The sequence below is a fragment of the Drosophila santomea genome, chromosome 2R (assembly GCF_016746245.2).
Source record: "Drosophila santomea strain STO CAGO 1482 chromosome 2R, Prin_Dsan_1.1, whole genome shotgun sequence".
In the NCBI taxonomy this organism is placed as follows: domain Eukaryota; kingdom Metazoa; phylum Arthropoda; class Insecta; order Diptera; family Drosophilidae; genus Drosophila; species Drosophila santomea.
This window is the reverse complement of record NC_053017.2, coordinates 9272596-9292565: the sequence shown is the minus strand read 5'-3', so window position 1 is coordinate 9292565 and position 19970 is coordinate 9272596. Positions and strand designations below refer to the sequence as shown.

General features: G+C 42.7%; 1 protein-coding gene across 1 annotated transcript in view; it reads right to left on the bottom strand.

Annotated features, from left to right (window-relative positions):
• Positions 1-792: 792 nt before the first annotated feature.
• LOC120446139 (calcitonin gene-related peptide type 1 receptor) overlaps positions 793-19970 on the bottom strand; it is a 28364-nt gene continuing 9186 nt past the window's right edge. Inside the window, 10 exon segments of the mRNA XM_039626964.2 lie at positions 793-2105; positions 2409-2537; positions 5579-5702; positions 6022-6198; positions 6492-6718; positions 6820-6946; positions 8195-8286; positions 8386-8492; positions 10537-10680; positions 11092-11308. Of these exon segments, the coding sequence (XP_039482898.1) occupies positions 1593-2105; positions 2409-2537; positions 5579-5702; positions 6022-6198; positions 6492-6718; positions 6820-6946; positions 8195-8286; positions 8386-8492; positions 10537-10680; positions 11092-11278 (1827 nt within the window). The 5' untranslated portion in view covers positions 11279-11308 and the 3' untranslated portion in view covers positions 793-1592.

Sequence of the window (19970 nt, the reverse complement as noted above, 5' to 3'; positions counted from 1 at the left end):
TGGGCCAGAATGCGGTTTCACTCGGTAGGTTTACGTGGGAATAGCTGACAGTCTCTGGATTTCAGAGTCAGTGGGCAGACTTAAAAGGCAAAGGAGAATACCTTTTCGTTCTGCTCATCCATCAATTAGCAATGTCTAAACTTAGTTAGCCACTTTTGTATCATCTATTTGTATAAAAGTTTATCTAGGCATTTATCTTAATAGTATTTGAAATTACTATATGGATTTTATGGTGCTTTAAATTATATATTTGAAAGAATGAAAATAAATACAAGTGAGGGCATCGCCTTCAGACAGAAAACAAGCTGGAACTTCCACTGTGAAAGGGCAAATCCGCATTACTTACCCGTAGTTACCAGCTGCACACCCACCTTTGCCCAAATAGCCAAGTGAAACTGCCCGTCTCTATTGTACCAATTCAAAATAGTTCAGCATTGTTTTTAGTGAAGCCCGGCAATTCTCGTTAGACACCAATATAAATTAGGCTTCATGTTGTGGCGCAAACAGGTTTGGCTCAAATGGAATTCGGAAGCACCTGTTGTGCTTTCATCACCAGGCTGGATAACCTGGCCAACGTCCATGGGGACGAAGCGCAGCGGAGGAGGGCCAACTTCAAATGGCATTCATTAAATGGGCATTAGGTCCGGAGTCCGGACTGGCTTGAGGTTGGTGCTTTTGTTGCTGTTGTTGACAGACGTACCCCAGATTCATTAAACAAACTGAAAGTTGACTAATTAGCAGAGCAGAACCAAGCAGAACCGAGCAGAGAAGAGCCAGAGGAACTTGGAAATGTATAGCATACGTAGATATCATTAAAATTTTATTACATTTGCGTACATTCATAGACACACTAAAAGCGATTGCCAGAAAGCTCAGCTTACCACAGAGAGAGAGAGATATATATATATATTTTGGGGGCAGGGAGTTCGGGGGGGCACTAGTCCTAGGATACACTTAACACTTAAGACAACAATGATATTTAATATCCACGTAAATTCTTACATTCATATAGGTACAATAAATATGTTCTCATTCAAGTGGGTCCGTTGCCGGCAAAAGGCTGAAATTTATTTCGCATTTCGCATTCTAGGGAAACCAAGGAGAACTGCGGTCTATACTATTCAAACTTAACATTTAGCATGGCGCAAATTGTTGCAAAATACACATCAGCCTTGCTGGCTAAGGAACTTATTCTGGGTGCTTTGAAGTTTTCCGCAAGATTCCTAACAATATCTCGGGTGCCTCAAAGTAGACTTTAAAATATGCAATACAAATTCAACAGAAATGCAAATTTAGCTAATGAAGTCGTAATTTTTAAGTTCTCAGCTGAGAGTGTCTGAACATTTAACAACAATGGCAAATCTAAAAGCTGTGCCTTGCAAATTTGATGCAAAATGACACTGTCCACTTTTAGACACCCATTCGATTATTTAGAAACTCGAGGTATAATTGAGGAACATGCCTGGCGATACTAACTGGGTTCAATGGGCTGTAGCTTTTGGTGGGGTTTGGTTTTTGGGTTCTTGACCTGTTTTGGTTTTGGTATAACTGTGGCTTAAACTATGAGATGTTGTGTGACTCGAGAGATTAACCTAAAGCGCCTCATCGGCCATGTGCTGTTGGCCAGCTCTCTCCATGCGAACTATGACAGTGCCCATGCCATTGGGATGGCCCTCCTCCACTCCACTTGCACCTGTTGCTGCTGCGTCGGATGTTGCAGCTGCGTGCGATGTTGCTGCCGTTGCTGCTGCCTCGGCAACATCTTCCGCAATGGTCGTCATCAATGTCGGCCTGTCGGCGGCACCTGGCGCGGACTTGGCGTGGCCGGCGGTCTCTCCTCCCTCCTCCATGAGCGGCTGGCTCTGGCGGGAGTGGTCGATGGTTTGGCGGCGTTTCCGGAACGGCATCCGGTCGCGCCAGCCGTCCAGAAAGGACGACGAACTCGCCAGGCTCTGGCTGCGTGCTCTCTGCTGATCGGAGGACAACTGGTGGCTTTGATGGTGCGGATGGTGGTGTTGGGGTCCTGCGGAGGCGCGTCGCTTGGCCGACATGTCCTTTAGTCATACCTTCTCCTCTCCTGGCAGTGGCGGTCCGCAGCGCACGAACTACAATCAAAAGAACTGAGAATTTGCTATCATGGTGGTTGGCCAGTTGGCAACGGTGCGTCGGTTTCTGTAACTATCTTATGTCTGTGTCTGTCTCTCTTTGTTTTTATTGTTAGATTTATATATTTTATTGTTTGTTTATTTGTTGCATGCGATTAATTCGGATCTGTAGGCCAATAAACTGTGAGTGCTTAAGTGTGCTACTGCTGCTGCATTACTCATACGCGCCGTAACCCGTGGTACAAAATTAGCAGAGAGAAAGGATGGGAGAAAAGCATGTGAAGCTTTTAGTACAAATCTTACCGAGACCTGAGTGGCTGTGTAGGAATTGGTCCGCGGTCGGTTGCTGAAGCACATCATCCGCCACTTGCGCTTCATTTGGGCAATCACCTCGCCGTTGCAGAAGCAGAACAAAGTGGCCACGCACAGACCCTGGAAAAAAAAAAAGAATGGAACTATGATGAGCAGGCTGGCCAAATTATCGTGGCGGCTTATCGCAGTTGTCCTTATTGCAGTGTCCATCGCTTTAGTCCCTCTTTGTACCCTGCAATTGGGTATAACCAGTAGCTACCCATCTCGAGATCTCAACGTCTATACGGACGGACAGACGAACGGACATGTCCAGATCGACTCGGCTAGTGACCCTGATGAAGTATAATTATATACGTTACAGGTTTGAAAGCCCAGCTAGTATACCAACAATGCTTTCCAGGGTATAGCAAAAGGCGACATTCCCCTTTTTGTGTATCTCCATTTTCTTGTTTGTCCCGAGTCGCTCCTAATACAATACATAATAGAATTTTGCTTGTTTCTTTGGCTATTCCACCATCCTGCCACCGAAATGGCTCAGTATTCATTTCGCCTGTCAGACGGCCACTTCAACGGGCCGTGAGTCCTTCGTTCCTTCCTCCACACCGATGCGAACCCACTGTTTGACATTTGTCCTGCCACTTTCTGCCTGATTGTTGCAAGCGGCGTTTGTGGGGGCCATATATATATATATATATGTAAATATTTAATGTATGGCCGGGTACGTGCATTGACTGCCGCCTGGATTTCTGGTTAGCACTTCGGAGCGGGGATTCTTTTGATTGCCACTACTCACGGAGACCCATCATGGACTCAATCAGCCACAGTTGCCATCCATTTACTCCTCTGTTTCTGGCTGCCTTTCCATAATCAAAATGGGGTTTTATAACCTCACAGCATATTGCAAAGAAGACATTTGTTGTTTGATTGCAAATGAACCACTTCTTCCAGGACTAGAATTGATTGTCTCCACTCGAATTGGCAGACTTTATCCTTGCTCCCAGTGTATCTGTATTGTACAGAGCATTTCAGAATGAAATTCTCCTTCTCTACGTACTCTTATCCCTCTATAAAAGTATTTTAATTTTTTCCTTGCGAAATGAGGTCAAATGTTTCGATTTGTAAAACAGAGTTCATATTTACATATTTGTGTATAGCTGCATTGTTGTGTAAACCGTTCCTTATTTAGTAGTTTTAGTTGGCGTAGTTGGTTCCGGGATGTGTTCCACCACAGAACGGATGGCCAACTAGTACTACATTTACCCAAATATAAACACGATCTGGCTTTATTAAATTTTTCCACCCATTTTGCTGTCTTTTTTGCGTTGCCTTCCTGTTCTCTGTTGTCCCATTTATAAAGCTTTCGGTTGAACTATCTCTCTTTGTCTGGCAGTTTAAGCCATTTACTATGAGTGCTACCCGAATAAAGTTTAAGCTGGATTAATGTTTTTTTATCCGGATTTTATGCGTTTTTCTAAAGTTCCCTTTTTTTTCTTTGCTAAATAACACAGACAAGTTTATTATTATAGCACTGAATTTTTATATTATATTATTTCAGGCAAACCTGTTGAATAGAAAGCTTTAGTAAGCCAATTAGTTGATTTAAAATATTTGGCAAGAAGTTGAGAGTATTCCAAGCGAATTTCATAATACTATTCTGTTGACATCTGACGTTTGTTTTCCACTTTGGCTTTCTGCCAAGCGAAAGTTTTTAATTCAATTACAGTAGAACGTGCTTAGTCTACACATCTGCTAAATACAAAATGTCCACAAGCTTTTGGGGGAAAAACAGAGGAAAATCTCTGCGGGAAACTCGCAAGCGGACAAATGGCAATTGCAGCAAGTTTCGCATTTCGGCACCAAAACAACCAAATAAACACGTTTACATGCATATAAATTCTCGTCTTTGACTAAGCAGTTTCGGGCTTTACCATTTCCCTCGTATACAAATCCCCCGGCACCTAACTCAAAAATTATTTGATATTCTTTCCGGAGCTTAAAACTTGCGGGGAATCTTTTACGACTGTCGACATCATCAGCACGGTTGCCACAATAAATCCAAATTATATGCAACCACCGAGTTCAGCGGGAAAACTTTTCCATCTTTCCAGCAAATAAGCCAACGGAAAACAACCCAATAAAAAAAGTGAATAAATACGAACAGAGGAAAATTCAAAGGAAAAGTCCCAGGCGACTGGCCTTAAGCTTTCAGCTCTCGAATAAAAGATTTCATCAATCGATTGGCATTGACGAAGAGGCTCAAAACGAGGTGTCATTGTGCTGTTGCCGAGTTATAGAAAATTGTCAAAAGACTGCAGCTTACTGGCACCCCAGATGATTTAATGTTTACTCGCAAGATAATGGATTTCTCTGTTGTTTTAGGGCTGCTCATGAATTCAATGGGTTTTGTGAAAGTTGCTAGCTGGGATGCCTTTTAAATCGATTATATTGGGTGTAGATCGGTCGCAAAGATTTTTGTTGCATACCTTTATGCACCTCTGGCTCCACGGGAACTGTAATGTCAACAGCCTGTACAAGAAAACCATTTCGTGTGAAAAAACAAGCAAATATATGCAAGCCATTTGAACTGCAAACTGAAAACATGAACTAAAACATTCTATAGCTTGTCTACAAACAAGAAGGGAACGCAGCTCGATGAAGTTTCGCGTAGTTGTCTTTAAGTTGCGGCCAAGAAATATATGTTAAGCAAGTGTAAATGGTGGTCTATCGAAACTGACTTGGCAGAGCGACAAGCTCGAGTTGCTTTTACGAGTTCCTGTGTGCGAGAGTGCATTTCATGCTCAACTTGCCACATTTTTCCAAGGGGGAACTTCGCTCCAATCTCGGCCAGCAATTTAATAAACCGAGATCAATTGAAATGCCAATGGCGGGAATTTCACATGGCGTGTACTTTCATTATTGATTTGAAAAGCGAACCGATCTAATGAGCTAGCTCTGGTATTTGGTATTCCAGTAATTCTGGCTTATTTGCATTCCCAGTGGTGGATGGCACCATGAGGCGAACTAACATCATAACTTTTTAGCCAGCTCCGAGTCGTAAAGTGATTTTATGAGAGCGTGCAAAACAAAAGCCGGAAAGAAAAAACGAAAGAAAAAAAAAGGAAAAAAATAAACGAGAACAGAAAGGAAAACATTTTACTTACTTGGAACGAGGCAGTAAACGCCGAGATGATTTCGTATGTATTCTCCCAGGGATGTCCGGGCGCAGGACGAAAAGGCGTTACGATGTACTGGAGGCCGAGCAGAGGAACCAAAAGCAGCGTGGCCCTAAAACAGGATGAGAGGGTGAATTATAATGCCTTGTTTTCGTTTCTCAGCCGTGTATTAACATGCAAGTCAACGCGGCGTATGCGTAATTCAAAATGTAAAATGAACCCAGCTTCCAAGTGCAGAGCGAATAAACAATAAAAGAGCTGATGGCTGCACGAGGAATACTCTAAATACAGGGGAAACAAAATATAATTACGCATTCGCCCCGTGGGCCAGTTGGCCAGAGTTCTCAGCTTCGCTTATACTCGTAAGTGTTTCAGTCTCCCCAGTTGCTTTTCTTTTGTTTTGTTTTGTGAAAGGGGGGTGACTAACTTACCGAAATGCCTGCAAAATCGTTCGCGATGGTCCGCAGCTGCCCTGAATACTTGCCGGGGCATTCAGCTTCAAAAGGACCACGCGCACAATGTTGCAGAGGAACAGGAGGTTCAGGAACATGGAGATACACACAGGCACCACCAGAATGTTATCGTAGTTGGTTTGGCTCATCCAGCAGCTGCAATAAGCAAGTTGGTGGAGGAATGCGAGATGAGTCAGTGGGTGAATTGCTGATTGATTTGATTAGCATTTGGCCAAGCGGCCGACAGACGCAATCTCTCAACTACACAGAGAAATCTTGATGAAACTGATTTAAATCACTTTCAATATCATAAGATTACCTGTTATACAACAACACATTATGGTTATAACCTGTTCCTTGTTTACGCTTTTGATATATTCACTTTTGATGACTGTAGGTATTCGTAGATTTCTTTCGGTGTGAGGTGTAGCTATTTATTATTCACTTACTGACGATGGTCCTCGGGCGTGCCGCCCAGACCGCGGGCCATGCTGTAGACGAATATGACGATGGCCGGGGAGCCCCAGCCGAAGGCGATGAGCCATTTGACCAGCCTCTTCTCGGAAATGAATGCGGCCACCAGGACGGTGTGCAGATAGAATCCCTCGCAGAGCATCCAGGAGTAGTTCGAGAGGAGGAAGTAGTGCAGCGTGATGTGCAGAGCCACGCAGCGCAGCTGGGTGTGGAATATGGTATTCGGAATATGGAAATCGGAAATTGGAAATTGAAAGCCGAGGTTGATTCACCATTACGCATTCGCCAGGTGTGCCCACTTACCGGACTGTGATGCAGTAGCTCCGAGTTCGGCATGACCAGCAGGTACCAGACCAGCCACAGCGAGTTATTGGCAGCGAACGAGGCAAACAGATTCATGTGCAGCGTGATGCGGGCGCACTTCAGGGATCTGTTCAATCGAAAGACAAATATGCGAATCGAATTACATCAGCCGGCAATTTGTGGCAAGTTTTTATGGCCAAATTTGCAAGTTTGTCTATGGCTCCATTTGCATTCGGCCAGGCTCTGAAAGAGCTGTTAGAGGCAGAAAAAGTCCTGCGACCAAAAGGCCAAAGTCCATTTCCCATTTTCCCATTTTCTGTTTCTCCTTTGCTCAATTGCATTGATTGCTGACATCTGGCCAAACTGAATCTAATTTGAATTCATCTCGGCAATTTAATTCAATGGGTTAGATTGTTTTTGGTATCCCCCTCACTACTTTATAGTGCTTTAAGTTTTAGGAAATGGAAAAGTACCTTCAGAAGCGGTTGGTTTGTAAATTGTTGTCTCAAGAAACAAACTATTTTTCAAACTTTATCAAAGGTAATTTTAAGGGGAGTTGCATTAAAAAATCCTTGTTTAGGCAATACAATTATTAAATGAGAATCATACTTTTTTAAAGTAGTGATTATTTTTCTATTAAAATACCCTGACACTAAGACTTAATTTTCCTTTATGCAATTAAGTTTTATTTGAATTGAAATTCTGGTATTTTCATCGTTGCTGTTTGAGGAATGCTTTGCTTTTGAGGGTGGAGTGGTCCATTTAGTTGGTCACGATGCTCAGTCATTAAACTTTTAATTATTCACTTTTTTAGGGCAGACCGAATTCCCACACGTCGCTGGCCCCATTTTATTTGCCTTTGGCACACAATTTAAAACCGTTCTGTCTATGGGATCGCCCCTCTGTCCGCACATCCATTATCCCTTATCCTTTATCCTTGGGCCCCAGCTCCATCCGAATGTGCGATAAACAAACGCAGAGCACTAATTGGTCTGCAGGCACTGGGAAATTAATCGATATCCTGCTTCGAGTCGCCAGGAGAAGGGGACACAATGTATTTTCCCATTTCGCCATTTCCGGCGTCAATTGTGCCGCATTAAGTGAGCAATGAGTGCAATAAGCATTTGGGCCCAGCATCCAGGTTGGCAGTTGATTAAGCCACTGTCGCATTTGTTTGCCATCCATCCGTCAGCAAGTTTCACTTTTGGCGCCAGTCGTCATAAGTCTCAATATAAGTCGCAATATAATCACCAGCGCGCCTCATTACCCTGGAGTGGTTTTCCCTGCTCCCAACTCAAGCAGCCAAGCAGCCAAGCAGCCAAGCTGTCAACTTGTGGCCAAGATGAAGGAGTGGAAAGCCCTCTGCCATACTCACTTGAAATAACCCAATATGGCCAACGACAGCAGAATGGCCAGCAGTGAGGTGCCGTAGCCCACCTCGTAGATCAGATTCACGTTGTGCCTCCACTGAAGAGGAGAGGGGTAGAGATGTAAGTGGGCAGATACATAGTGTTTCGATTAATTAGTTGCATGAAGGATAAACTATAGTCTATGGGATCGGCTTACCTCGAGGTCGTCGAGATTTACGCAGGTTGTGTAGTTGGACCATGTTTTGTTGGTCAGCGGATGCTTGAACCACTCGCCATCGAGACCGCACTCCTTGTGGGCATATCCTGCATAATGGAGGCAATGTCAGTTTGCGATAAATAAAAAATAATTAACCGCGCTGTTTACTCTGCTTATTACACCTGCCCAATAAATATTGTATATGCGATTAATCCTTTCCGCATTTTCTAGCAAACATTTCGACATCCTGTGCACCACACAAATATTTACACTTGCTAAACGTGTGTGATTTTTTGATTGACTACTGGATAAATACTCTGGCTCATATTTACATTTTGCGGTCGGCCTGAGCATTCAATTGAATTAACCATTATTTATTGCATCTGCCACCAAGTTAACCGCAAAAGAAATGCGATTCGTATGGGTCTTAGCAACCATATTAATTTGGAATTGCATAATCATTCTGTTGTTTGGCTCGTCTGTGTGTTTTTAAGTCGAATCAAGTCGAAGTTCGTGACAAAAACTTTCCATTGGTTGTGGCATGTCAAGTGCCGTTCGACTGTGGATTACCAAGTTGCTAGTGCAATTTACGGAGTGGCACTTGTCAAAAAAATACTCGAGCATTTTTGGCAAAGAACTTCGAAGGTGAGTTTTATCAGGTCGTTCGTTTTTCCGCCATTTCTGCCTTTTCCGTTCTGTTCGACCGATGATCTTTGGCCAAGAATCCATTTATCGCCGTTTGGCACGCAGACGGAGAAAATCACGTATACGCGCTGTGTGGCAGATAAGTGGGGTAAGCGGGGTAAGCGGGGGTAAGCGGGGTAAGCGGGGTGAGTGAGTTCTCGACCACAGCTCACCACATCGACATCCGGCGACCGGAAGTGCCATAAAAGTTAATGGCGGCGCAGTGCCAAAGCACATAATCTTGTACAAGCTGGCGGCGACCCCCAAGGCAAAAAAGCCAAAAAAAAGTACAAAAAGGATAAAAGTGAGGGTGGCGCCAAGCTAACCACAAGCTAAATGTAGCAAAAGTAGCACTTTCTCTGTCACAACAAAAAAAGTCATTCAACTCTCGCTATTTTCGTTGCCCTGGTCATGGCCAAAACGAGGTTGAGGTTTAAGTTGGCTGTACACCATTAATGCAAATTATCATGCAGCGCATGATTTATGCCATAAATTGCTTCAAATATTTATCCGCATTTATGATGATTTTGTAGAGCGTGGCTTCGTTTTTATATGCCAAGCATAATTAATTAGTTTTCTTTGTGCGCTCGGCCATTCTGTTGATTAATTTATATAGCACTCATCTGCTAATTATAAATTAAATGAAATAAACACAGTGTTGCGGAAAGCTCAGAAATTATTCAAGTCACCTTTGATATTTTTATTTATGACATGCTAATGATAGGACAATGAGTTGGCCAAACTATTCAAAGGGTTTTCTTCTTTAGTTATACATACATATATCATTGTGACCGTCATCAACACCTTGCCAAGAACACTGATTAATGAATAAAAATATATAATTCACAAACATAATAAAATTTAAATCCCTTTGCTTGGTGCTTTAGTAGCTTTAAATACCTGTGCACATACTCATATTTGACTTCAACTCTGCCCAGCAGCCTCAATCAATTTGGCCGTGTTTTCTGCCTTACATTTGATTTCGGTAAGACTACGGCAAATTGTGCCAAATCAGGCGAAACATTTTAGCATTTTGTCGAGCTCTTTTGGATAATTTAGTGGCCCAGGGAGCTGCAAGGAGCCGTGTGGGTTTGTGAATATTCTATGTTTCCATACGACACGAAATCAAAGCATAAACATAACAAGTTTCCAATTGATTTGGCCTGGCTGCGAGCGTATTTTCTGTTCCATTTATGTGTATATAACGACGAGCTGAGGGATGAGCCCAATTAGAGGGTAGACCACCTAGATCCCCGACTACCAAACAACCAAACAACCCACCAACCCAACCAACCGCATTGGCTCGTGCAAACACATTTCCCTTTGGCACGTTATGTAACCCATGTATGTGTACATGGTATACTATATATATTTTTTCGTGTCATATGCAGATCCCCAGCTGACCCCGAAACGGATGTAGCTTTGTGGAATTTAATAAACAATTCAGCAACAGCCCGGCGCACTTACTTGCTGGATCGAATCCCGTGATGAACTCCGGGCACAGTTCGTAGGCGGATGTGCCGACGGCCGTATCCGGCCAACAAAGCCAGCCATCAAAGGTGCCGGCGCAGTGGGTCCCTGCTTCTGCTCCTGCGTCTGGTCCTTCGGAGCCTGTTTGCCCGGGGGCCAAAGGAAAGGAGAGGGAAGGGAGAGGTCAGCAATTTAAAGTTACTCGTGCATAATGGACGCCGAAATTGCAGTTGGCCAGAACGTAAAGCACGCGGCAAAAATGTAGCAATGAAACAATAATTCTTATATTTCACTAGTGCTGCAATTTCAGTTTGCATTTTTTGTCTTGCCTAAGTAAACGCCAATGTGTGTCATAAAAATATAAATGTAATGATCTACAAATGGTTAAAAAAGTGTACAAAAATGATTTTGAAATTTATAAAAACGAATTTAGATAAATTTTAATAGAAATTTGACTAGTGTGTGCTAAACAACTGGCCACACTGTGGTAATAATAATTGTATAACACAGTTTCCATATGCACTGCATATTTTCTCGCAGTGCACGACTCACCCGCCAGTTGACCGCTGGCATTTAGCCGCGTTTCGCAGGCGGCCCGAAGTGCATCGAAGTCCGGACCGCTCTCTGCCACACTTTCGGCTATGGCGGCGGCGTTGCTGCCACCAATTGCACTGCCACTAACGCTGCCACTTCCACTGCCGCTGAATGTTGCATTGGGGTTGCCAAGCTGGTCGCTCATGGTCGTCGTGGAACTGCTGCACTGCGTCCGCTGCAATAAAGTAGCAAATAAGTTTCGTTAGTCAATCAAATGGGTTTTCCCGAGCTCATAAATGCGTGTGCGAATGTGTGCCGCCCCCACCATAAGTATTTTGCGTTTTACGCTCCATTTGAAGGGGAATTTAATTGGTTTTCCAACAGCTTGCCGCTATTAAAGTTCCACGACTGAATACTCTTGCACTGATTGCAACGGAATTATTTATGGTCGAATGCATTGATTTTTTACACAGAAGATGTGCGTAACTTAATTGAGTTTAAGCGATTGCATCAGCTTTTAATTAAATGCAGAAGTCTAATTTAAGTGGCATTTTTTCCAAATAATGTTACTATAGGCAAAAGAAATACAAACTGTCAACTGGTAACTGGTAGTTAAGCCTAAATAGTTAGTTAAATAAATAGTCTAGTGAATTATTAACTTAGCTATAAAAAAAATGTTTTTTAATTGGGAAATAATAAAATTATTATAAAGTAAGTAGTCGAAAAACAAAAAACCATTATTATCAGTGGCAATTATTTTGCGTAATTATTGAAATAATAAACTGAACGCTTCAGTGGGAATTGGGCTGCCGCGTTTATTTTTGTAAATTGATAGTTAAAATATATGGAATTTGCAGAGCAATCGCTTCCACGACTTGTGTTTGCATAGGTTTCTTTTTATTGATTAACAAATTTTCTATTACTATTATTTTTTTTCTCTGAGAATTTGCATATTTCTTTAAAATAAATAATCAAACAAATATTTACTGCCGTCTGCTTGCATATTTCTGTCAACTGCACTGAAATGTGCCAGCATAAGTTGGGCGTGTTTTTGGACAGAGAACAACAAACACATGCTTGTGTCGAGATGCTAGTGGAGTGCATTCCTCCGGAAACTGGTCATGTCCAGTTGGATATCGAGGATTTCGGATTTCGGATTTCGGATGCCGGGTATTGAATGGCAGCCGAACAATTTTCTTTCATGCGAGATTGCGTCAGGTGGCTGTCACCACTACCATTTCCATTTCCATTTTCATTTTCATTTCCATTTTCTAATCTTATCGTTTAGGCAAATTGCTGGCTGCACTCGAACTGCCAAGTGACAAGAGCAAAAACCACAATGACAGCCGGTAACGCAGAAAAGGCTCCTTTGCGAGCGAACTACATAAAATCTAGGATTGCAAATTGGCTGAGCAGAACATCGAGGGGGATTCCCCGAGGGCTGTGGCTTGGGTAATGGCAAACTGAATGCACTTTGTGTGCACAACACTTGTGAACGAGTGGCGTTTTATGACAAACGCTTTATGCCATGTTTGCTCGGGTTTAGCAGCTCTCCATCTACCCTTGTAATCATAATACAAGTTTTATATTTATTACACGAATTACACGAAATCGCAGAACATCACTCAGCACAACTCGCTCGATTTTGTTGAGCTCATCGCCCAGCAAGTCGGTTTAATGTTTAAGCCAAAGCTGAGCAGACAAATTTGGTTATTAACTGGCCATAGCCATAAAAGCGTCTTCAGAATCCTGGGCTCGGGGCACTTTAATTTTACGACTTCTCGGTACAAACTTACCCATAAATCGTCCACATTGAACCTGCCCATCAGCCATGGAATGAATAAGTGATTCGGTGCTCAAGTGGGTTGAAAAATAGTCGGGTGTTGTATGGAAGTCGGATAAATCATATTGAATGTGCGGGCAGCAATATTAGGTACTAGAATTTTTCTTGAGTGCGAGTTTGAAGCACACGAAGCTGGTGAATTCCATGGCTGAATAAATAAACAATATTTTTTATATTCAGGCTAAGAATATCCTGCACAAAATCGCTCTTAAAGTGTTCTTAGTTCTTTTACTACTTATAGTATTTCAACCGAATTAAACTTTGTTACAAGGGACTCAAATGAACGCATAGTTACAGGACTTGTATTGATCCCATAAAATGGGTTTAAATGCATGGCTTTAAGTATTTAACTTGGAATCAATGAAAGTTGCCGCCTTTGAATTCACAGTGTGAATGTGAAAGTTAAGGTGTTGGATTTTGCCTAGCATACTTTCTAGCGTGTCTCATTGCCGAAATGTGGCAGCTCGTGCTTTAATGTGCTTTCAGGAGGGGGAGGGGCTCCCAATCTGTACGCACACCACCCGCGATCGGATAATAAAAATATTTTTACGACAACTCGCGAAACTCACGCAAAACGTCGGCAATAGCAGAAATTAGCAATAAAAGCGTGTGGAAAAGTGCCATAGGCGAAAAGTAGCTGTCGAAAAAGTTGGTCTAGAGGTGGGAAGTCGGAAAATCGGAAAGTCGGAAAATCGGGGCTGGGAAAGCAGCTGCTGTGCGTTAAGTAAACCCGACTTGACTTGGGCCACCCTGAGCTAATGCTCGATGTCAGGGATCCGTAAATTGCATTTGATAAAAGCTTCAATAAAAACGGCCAAAAGCCAGGGGAAATGGGAAATTGCGGCGGGGCGTTGAGGAATGGAAAAGCATAAAACTGGCAAATGTATGCGTGGGTTACATGTGTATCATGTTGGGGCATCTATTCTGGCACTCGGCGTTGAAGTGTCGACCCTGACCACGCCCCCTCGCCCACTCTTCTCCAACAATTTTTAAAAATGGAGCCATGGTGAAAAACTTTGCACGCGAAATGTTGCGCAAAACTGTTGGGTATTAAAAAACGTAGCCAAGCGAAATTGTGCCGTCTGCATCTGTCAAAATGTTTTCAATGGCTGGTTTGGTTTGGTTTGGTTTCGGGGTTTTTTGCGCTTGCACACACACACACACACACACACACAAGTATGAGTACCCCCCTGACGTATGAGTAATGAAAATGTTTGTTTGCCGATTTCCAATTCGTTGGCTGTCAGTTGTGAATCGAGCCTTTGGTCTCGGACTCAGTGGATTGGAACCCAAACCAACCCAAACTAACCCGATGGATAGTTTATCTTCATTCCGCGCTGAGCACAAAACAGCTTTTAGTTTTCGCTGCAGCAATTTATTAGGCGCATAAATCATACGTACCACGATGTCTGCGCCACTTTTATACCGCCCACATGGCAAGATTTCGAAATGATTTATTCTATATTTTGCATTAAATTTCGCTTGCTTTTTAAGCAAACAACGGCATCAATTATTGAATGTGCTGGTGGGCGGCAATTGAATTCCCCCCTTTGAAATGTAGCATGAAAGAATCGAATCGAATATGTCATAAATCCAGTGTATTTTGCTTTAAAAGATTCTGCTAAAAGCCAGCCATTTCCACAGAATTTTATGTTTTATTGGGTGTTTTATTTCGAAATGAAGATTTGTCGAGCGGGCTCTTAAATCGCTTAAATACCATTTTGCCTAAAACAACATTTCTGCTGCAGCGACAGAAATGGCTGAAACGTTTTAGCCATGGCCCGAACTATGGCATTCCATTCGGATTTCGCCGGATTCCCAGTTGCCATTGATGCACTGAATCGTTTTCCATTTTCCACCACTTTTGTTGCGAATGGAATGACAGAGCATAAAGGCAATTTATGAGTTTCCAATTTCGCTTGCTCCTGTGGATTTCAGCCGGGGATTATAAGTAAAAATCCTTTTCAATGAGGAAAAATGTTATTTGCTCTTGACGGTCGTCAATGGGGCTTGAATTATGTTAAGCTTTATTGGGACTTTTGATTTATTTAATGGCCGTTATTTTATATGTAAGAATTAACATGCGATGCAATTATTAATTAAAGAAAATTCTGTTTTTGTAAAAACTCGTGTTTCGATGGCTGTTCTAAATAAATATTTTATTTTGATTTTAGTGATGAAACGTATCAAACGTCTTTTTTAGTAGATTTCACAGAAGATTGACAGTGCTTCAGTTAATTGATACTGTTTTTCAGCCAAAGTGTAACATACAGAATAAAATATATTATATTTTAGTTCATTTGTAAGTATGTTGTGGCACACTTCTGGTGCGGATCCAGGACTTGCTCCATTATCACCCGATAATGACGTACCATTTATTCAAAAAGGAGTTGAAATCATGTTGTCCTCGCTGACAGACTCGCGCTTCTCAAGATCCCCATTCTTATCCAAAGCTGCCATCCTGGGTGCTCCACCAGGCACACTGTCCGGGGCTTGAGTCACTGCATCAGCGCCGGGGACCTTTTGTTAGTGATAATAATGCGGAGTGACAGCTGCCATGGGTAAGATTTTGCGGGCACGCTGTCTGATTTATTTAGCGCGCATTTGGCAGCGTGGAAAGGAGCTCATATTTCAAATAAGTATAAACTGTAAACACGGAATCGCTCAACAGGCACTGCCCAGATCCCAGATCCCAGATCCCACATCCCAGAACCCAGATCCGACAAAAGGGACACTACTCGTACCGCTCCACCACAACCGGAAGTATCTGTGTTAGCCAGGATTAAGCTGGTTGGCCAGTTGGGCAGCCTGGGAAGGCTGAGGAGAGGGCCATAAAAATGTTGCCAGAGATTACCAGAACAAGCGATTTATTTATTTTGCACACACATTTGCCCACTTGCCCACTTGGCTCCGGACTCAAAAGCGGCGAACGTGGAGCATGGAGCGCTGAGCGTGAAAGCCGAGCCCTAATGGCATGGAATAATTTATAAAACAGGACCGGCAATGGATTAAGGAAAGATGAGGCTTTAAATTCGCCAGCCGGCCAAAAGCGGAGTTTTAAGAGACCGGCGGCGTTAAGTGCATTTGCGCCACAATCTTGCCTTCAGTCCTACTCTCAACTCGCTACCATGTTGCTCTGCATCCTTGGAGCTCCCTATGTAGTCGACCTGTGTCCTGGTTCATTGCTTTTCCGCCGTTTGGAGATGGAGGTGCGTTTGCGCTGGGTTCTGAAATGAAATACGTGCCACACGTGCTAAATGCCTTGTTCTCACTTCCTCCCAACAACAATTGCACAATTTGTTCGCGCACTGAATTTGCATATGTCTGAGCCCGGCAAGGTGTGAGTTCTGAAATGGACTTTGTTTGCCGTCTGTTGTTTGCTCTTTCACAAATGTCTTGCGGTCTACTCAAAAGTGCTCGGCACACACCCTAAACACCCACAGATTCGGCCACAACAATAGATCTCAAGATGGTTATCTTACTTAACAAACCATTCGTATTATCATGAGGCTTAGCAGGCACATAAGATATAGTGATATTGTTATTTCCTGTTTATCCCTTTTAATAAAAATATATTTAAATTAGTACTAAAGTACTAATGTCTTGAACGGCACTGTTTGCCTTCATGTGTGTAGTATATGTGTAGCATAGCACCTCAAGAACAAGAAAGCAGCTGCTCAGAGGCACTGTGCATGTGCCGTATCCTTTTCAAAGAGTGACAGTCCTGGCAACAAGCAGGGCAGGATCCCTTTCCCCAGTTGTTATTTAACTTTGTCATTTGGCAAAAGCCAGTGAGAAAATTCGTACTTTAACTGCGCTTATTTGTTGTGCTGCTTTCGTACTTTGATTTCAAGAACTTTTCGCGGGGAATAAATGTACTTTTCCCCCTTTCCAACTTTTTCGCGGCTCAAGTGCACATTTCTTTCAGTTTGTTATTGTTTGGGCAACTTTTTGTGAGCTTGGGAATTTGTTTTCAGGCTGCCTCTTATAATAATTCCAGTCGAGGCGTGTTCATCATACAATTTGATTATTTCTCTGCCGTTGCTAGGACGGGGGAATTTTTCGACAAATACTTTGTAGTCCAATTGAAATATGGCCGGGCGAAGTGGCTAAAGTGGGTTACTTCAACTCAAACAGTAACGAAAACGACATTGAACTTGTGGCTAAAAGCGTCTTGAAAAGTTACAAAGCTCTGAACAAATTTGAGAAATTGCTCAGCACATCTAAGGTCCACAAAAAGTTTACAACAAATTATTCTTGTAATGAAAAGCTGGTCGTTATTACGTTTATTTTGCTACTGTGCCATAAAGGATGTGAAGGTTTTGCAGATAAAATTGAAAGCACCGACCCCTGACGCGTTTTCCAAGGTAAATGAATTTATTTGGCTCATTTAATTTTCCAATATTTCTAATTCACACCCCAGACGCTAGCTCACAATTAATTTGATTTTACTACAATCCCATCCGAAATTAGTGCTCCAAATTGGAGTTTTCCGAACACGAAGCCAAGATAATTATTTGGCCAGCTCACGCACTTTCGCATCCTGCGAAACGAACTCAATTCATATCAATAACATTATTTTGCGGCCAGCCTACGTTTTCGGATCCTTCAGCTAGGACCTCATCTTCATCCTTGCCCCTTCCAATTTTGTTTTTCGCCCACAATTTTGGCCACACAAATTGGTGTAGGCAGCATTCCCGTCGGATACCCAAACACACGACCTCGGCGCACTTTTCACTTTTCATATCAGCAATTTTCCGCACGTCTCGTTGAGTTTTGTTTAAATGTGTTTACAATTGACTACACCCGGGTAAGGAAAACCAGTCGAATTTTCACAGGCAAGTTGCGGAGAATGGGCCAAAGCCATTGTCAGCGCCCAAGTAGAATTGTTTTGTGCTCGTCACCTCCATCCATTTCCATTTCCATACCCAAAACCTCCTGCCCCCCCCCAAAAAAAATGGGTTTCTCCTCTGGCAGTCAGCTAATGTCAATTGGGGGGAAGTCAGTTTGATTTTCATATTTCATTTCATTTGCAATTTGCGCCGCCTTTGGACAATTGTTGCTCTATTCATATGGAAATTCACATTTGCGGGCTTAGCTTCTCTTAAAACGACTGTCATTGCTGGTATTTTGATGTTTTGATGTTGGGATGTTATTTTCCAAATGGTTTTCTTTATATACGCTGTTCACATTTTTGGGAAGTTTTTGCCTTCAATGATAAGCAAGTAGTATAAGCATAAATAAATAAAAACAAGTTTTTTTTCAGTTGAATGTACTTATATTGAGTTGTATCTTAAAGTGCTTAAATAAGACAGCAAGATTTAAATGAACATATTTGCATTTAATTGGAGAAATACCAATGATTTGGGTTTGTGTTATGTTCGCTTAAATCAGTTGCCCTCTTCTAGTTGTAGAATTGTATCTAAGTTGTATATATTTATACTGCAGTTGTATACTCTCCCAAAACGCCTGCAGCATTTGCATCTATTATGAGCAATATTATTTCTGCCGCCTTTGTTGTTGGCTTGGCACATTTGTGTTGCTGCTGCGACTTCAGTTGCAGCTGAGTTTCTTTGTGGCTGCCGCAACTGTTGCTCTTTGTGGAACTTTGCTGCAGGGAGCTTGTGTAATTGTCAGACGCGCCCTTCGTGCCCCGCATCCGCTGATCCGCTCCTGCATGCATAATGGGGAAACAATGGTCGGCAGTCGAGGTTCAATAACTTCAAGTGATGGGCCACTGAGTGCTGGGACCTTTGTGTTGGAGTCGCTTTCGATTTCACAAAGTTTGTGCCTAATTTTGCATGTGGAGCAGACAAAGGAAAAGTTAGATTGGGACTTTTGCCTGCTCGACTGGAATTTGTACGCGATTTATGGCCAGTTGTAACTGTCATGCAATTGATTTCGATTTAAATAACACTTAGAGTGAAAGGAAAAGTTTTTAATCAAATTCATAAGTTCTAAGTGAAGTGGTCAGTGTTGTTAGACCGAAGTAAGCTGCGAGCTGGAACCGAATCTAATCTGTATCAGTACAAGCAATGAACTGCGTCATCCGAAGATACGACTAGTTGTCTGAGTATCTGGTGGAATCAAAAATTAATTAAATGTATCTTTGGCCGATGGCGCGTGCTAAGTCGGAATTTACTTGTTGCGCTATCTCTTCGAGGTCGGATCATAAACTTTGCCGACAGCTGCAAACTTTTGTTTGCCGACTTCTTGGTAATGAAACCGAGCGACGGACGACACTACATACTAACGAAGTAGTGGAACTTGTTGGCTTAATTAATTCAGTTGTAGTGTAATTTTTCCGCCTCGAACTTCGGCCGCCTGTGATATTTAATTAGGCTTCCGATGACAACGGCATGAGCATGAGCATAAATCTGCTTGCCAAACAAATGGGTTCGTTTGTGGACCTCCAGCACAAATGTATCTGCCAGATACAATCGCAATTCCATTACAAGCCAGTCAAGCGTGTATGTGTATGTATGTTGCGTTCGTGTGTGTGAGCTTGCGTTTGTGTGTTTGTGTCCTGGCCAACAACTCTTGGCCACATTGTGTGCTTGGCATTAAGTGCTTATCTGATTTGCCTTCTCGCCCACGACAGACGAGACCATAACCTAAACCAAAGCAAAAGCAAAAGGAAAAGGAAAAGCAAAGCCAAGTTGCAGCCGCAGGCCATGTCAAAGGAACTTTGGGCTTTGAACCTTTCGTGGCGCGTTATCGAAAACTGTTTTGATTGCACGCCTCGGAGCCAATTAAAGCCATGTTGCCAATTTATCGAAGCTGTCCCGTCCAGTCGAGCAACTGGATCTGGATCTGGAATCTGGATGGCCGAGGAAACTGTTGGATAATTCAATAAACTTGGCCAAATTTATCTCACAGGGCGACAGTGTCGCTGGCCAAAAATCTCAGCTCATGTGGTTTCGGGAAGGACGTCTGCTCCTGGATATCCTTGTGTTTGTGCATTTGGCAAATTATGGCATTATGGCACATGTTTAACCAGATTCTACTTGCCTAGTTTAATGTGAATTGGTAGCATGCAGATGATGCACAGAGC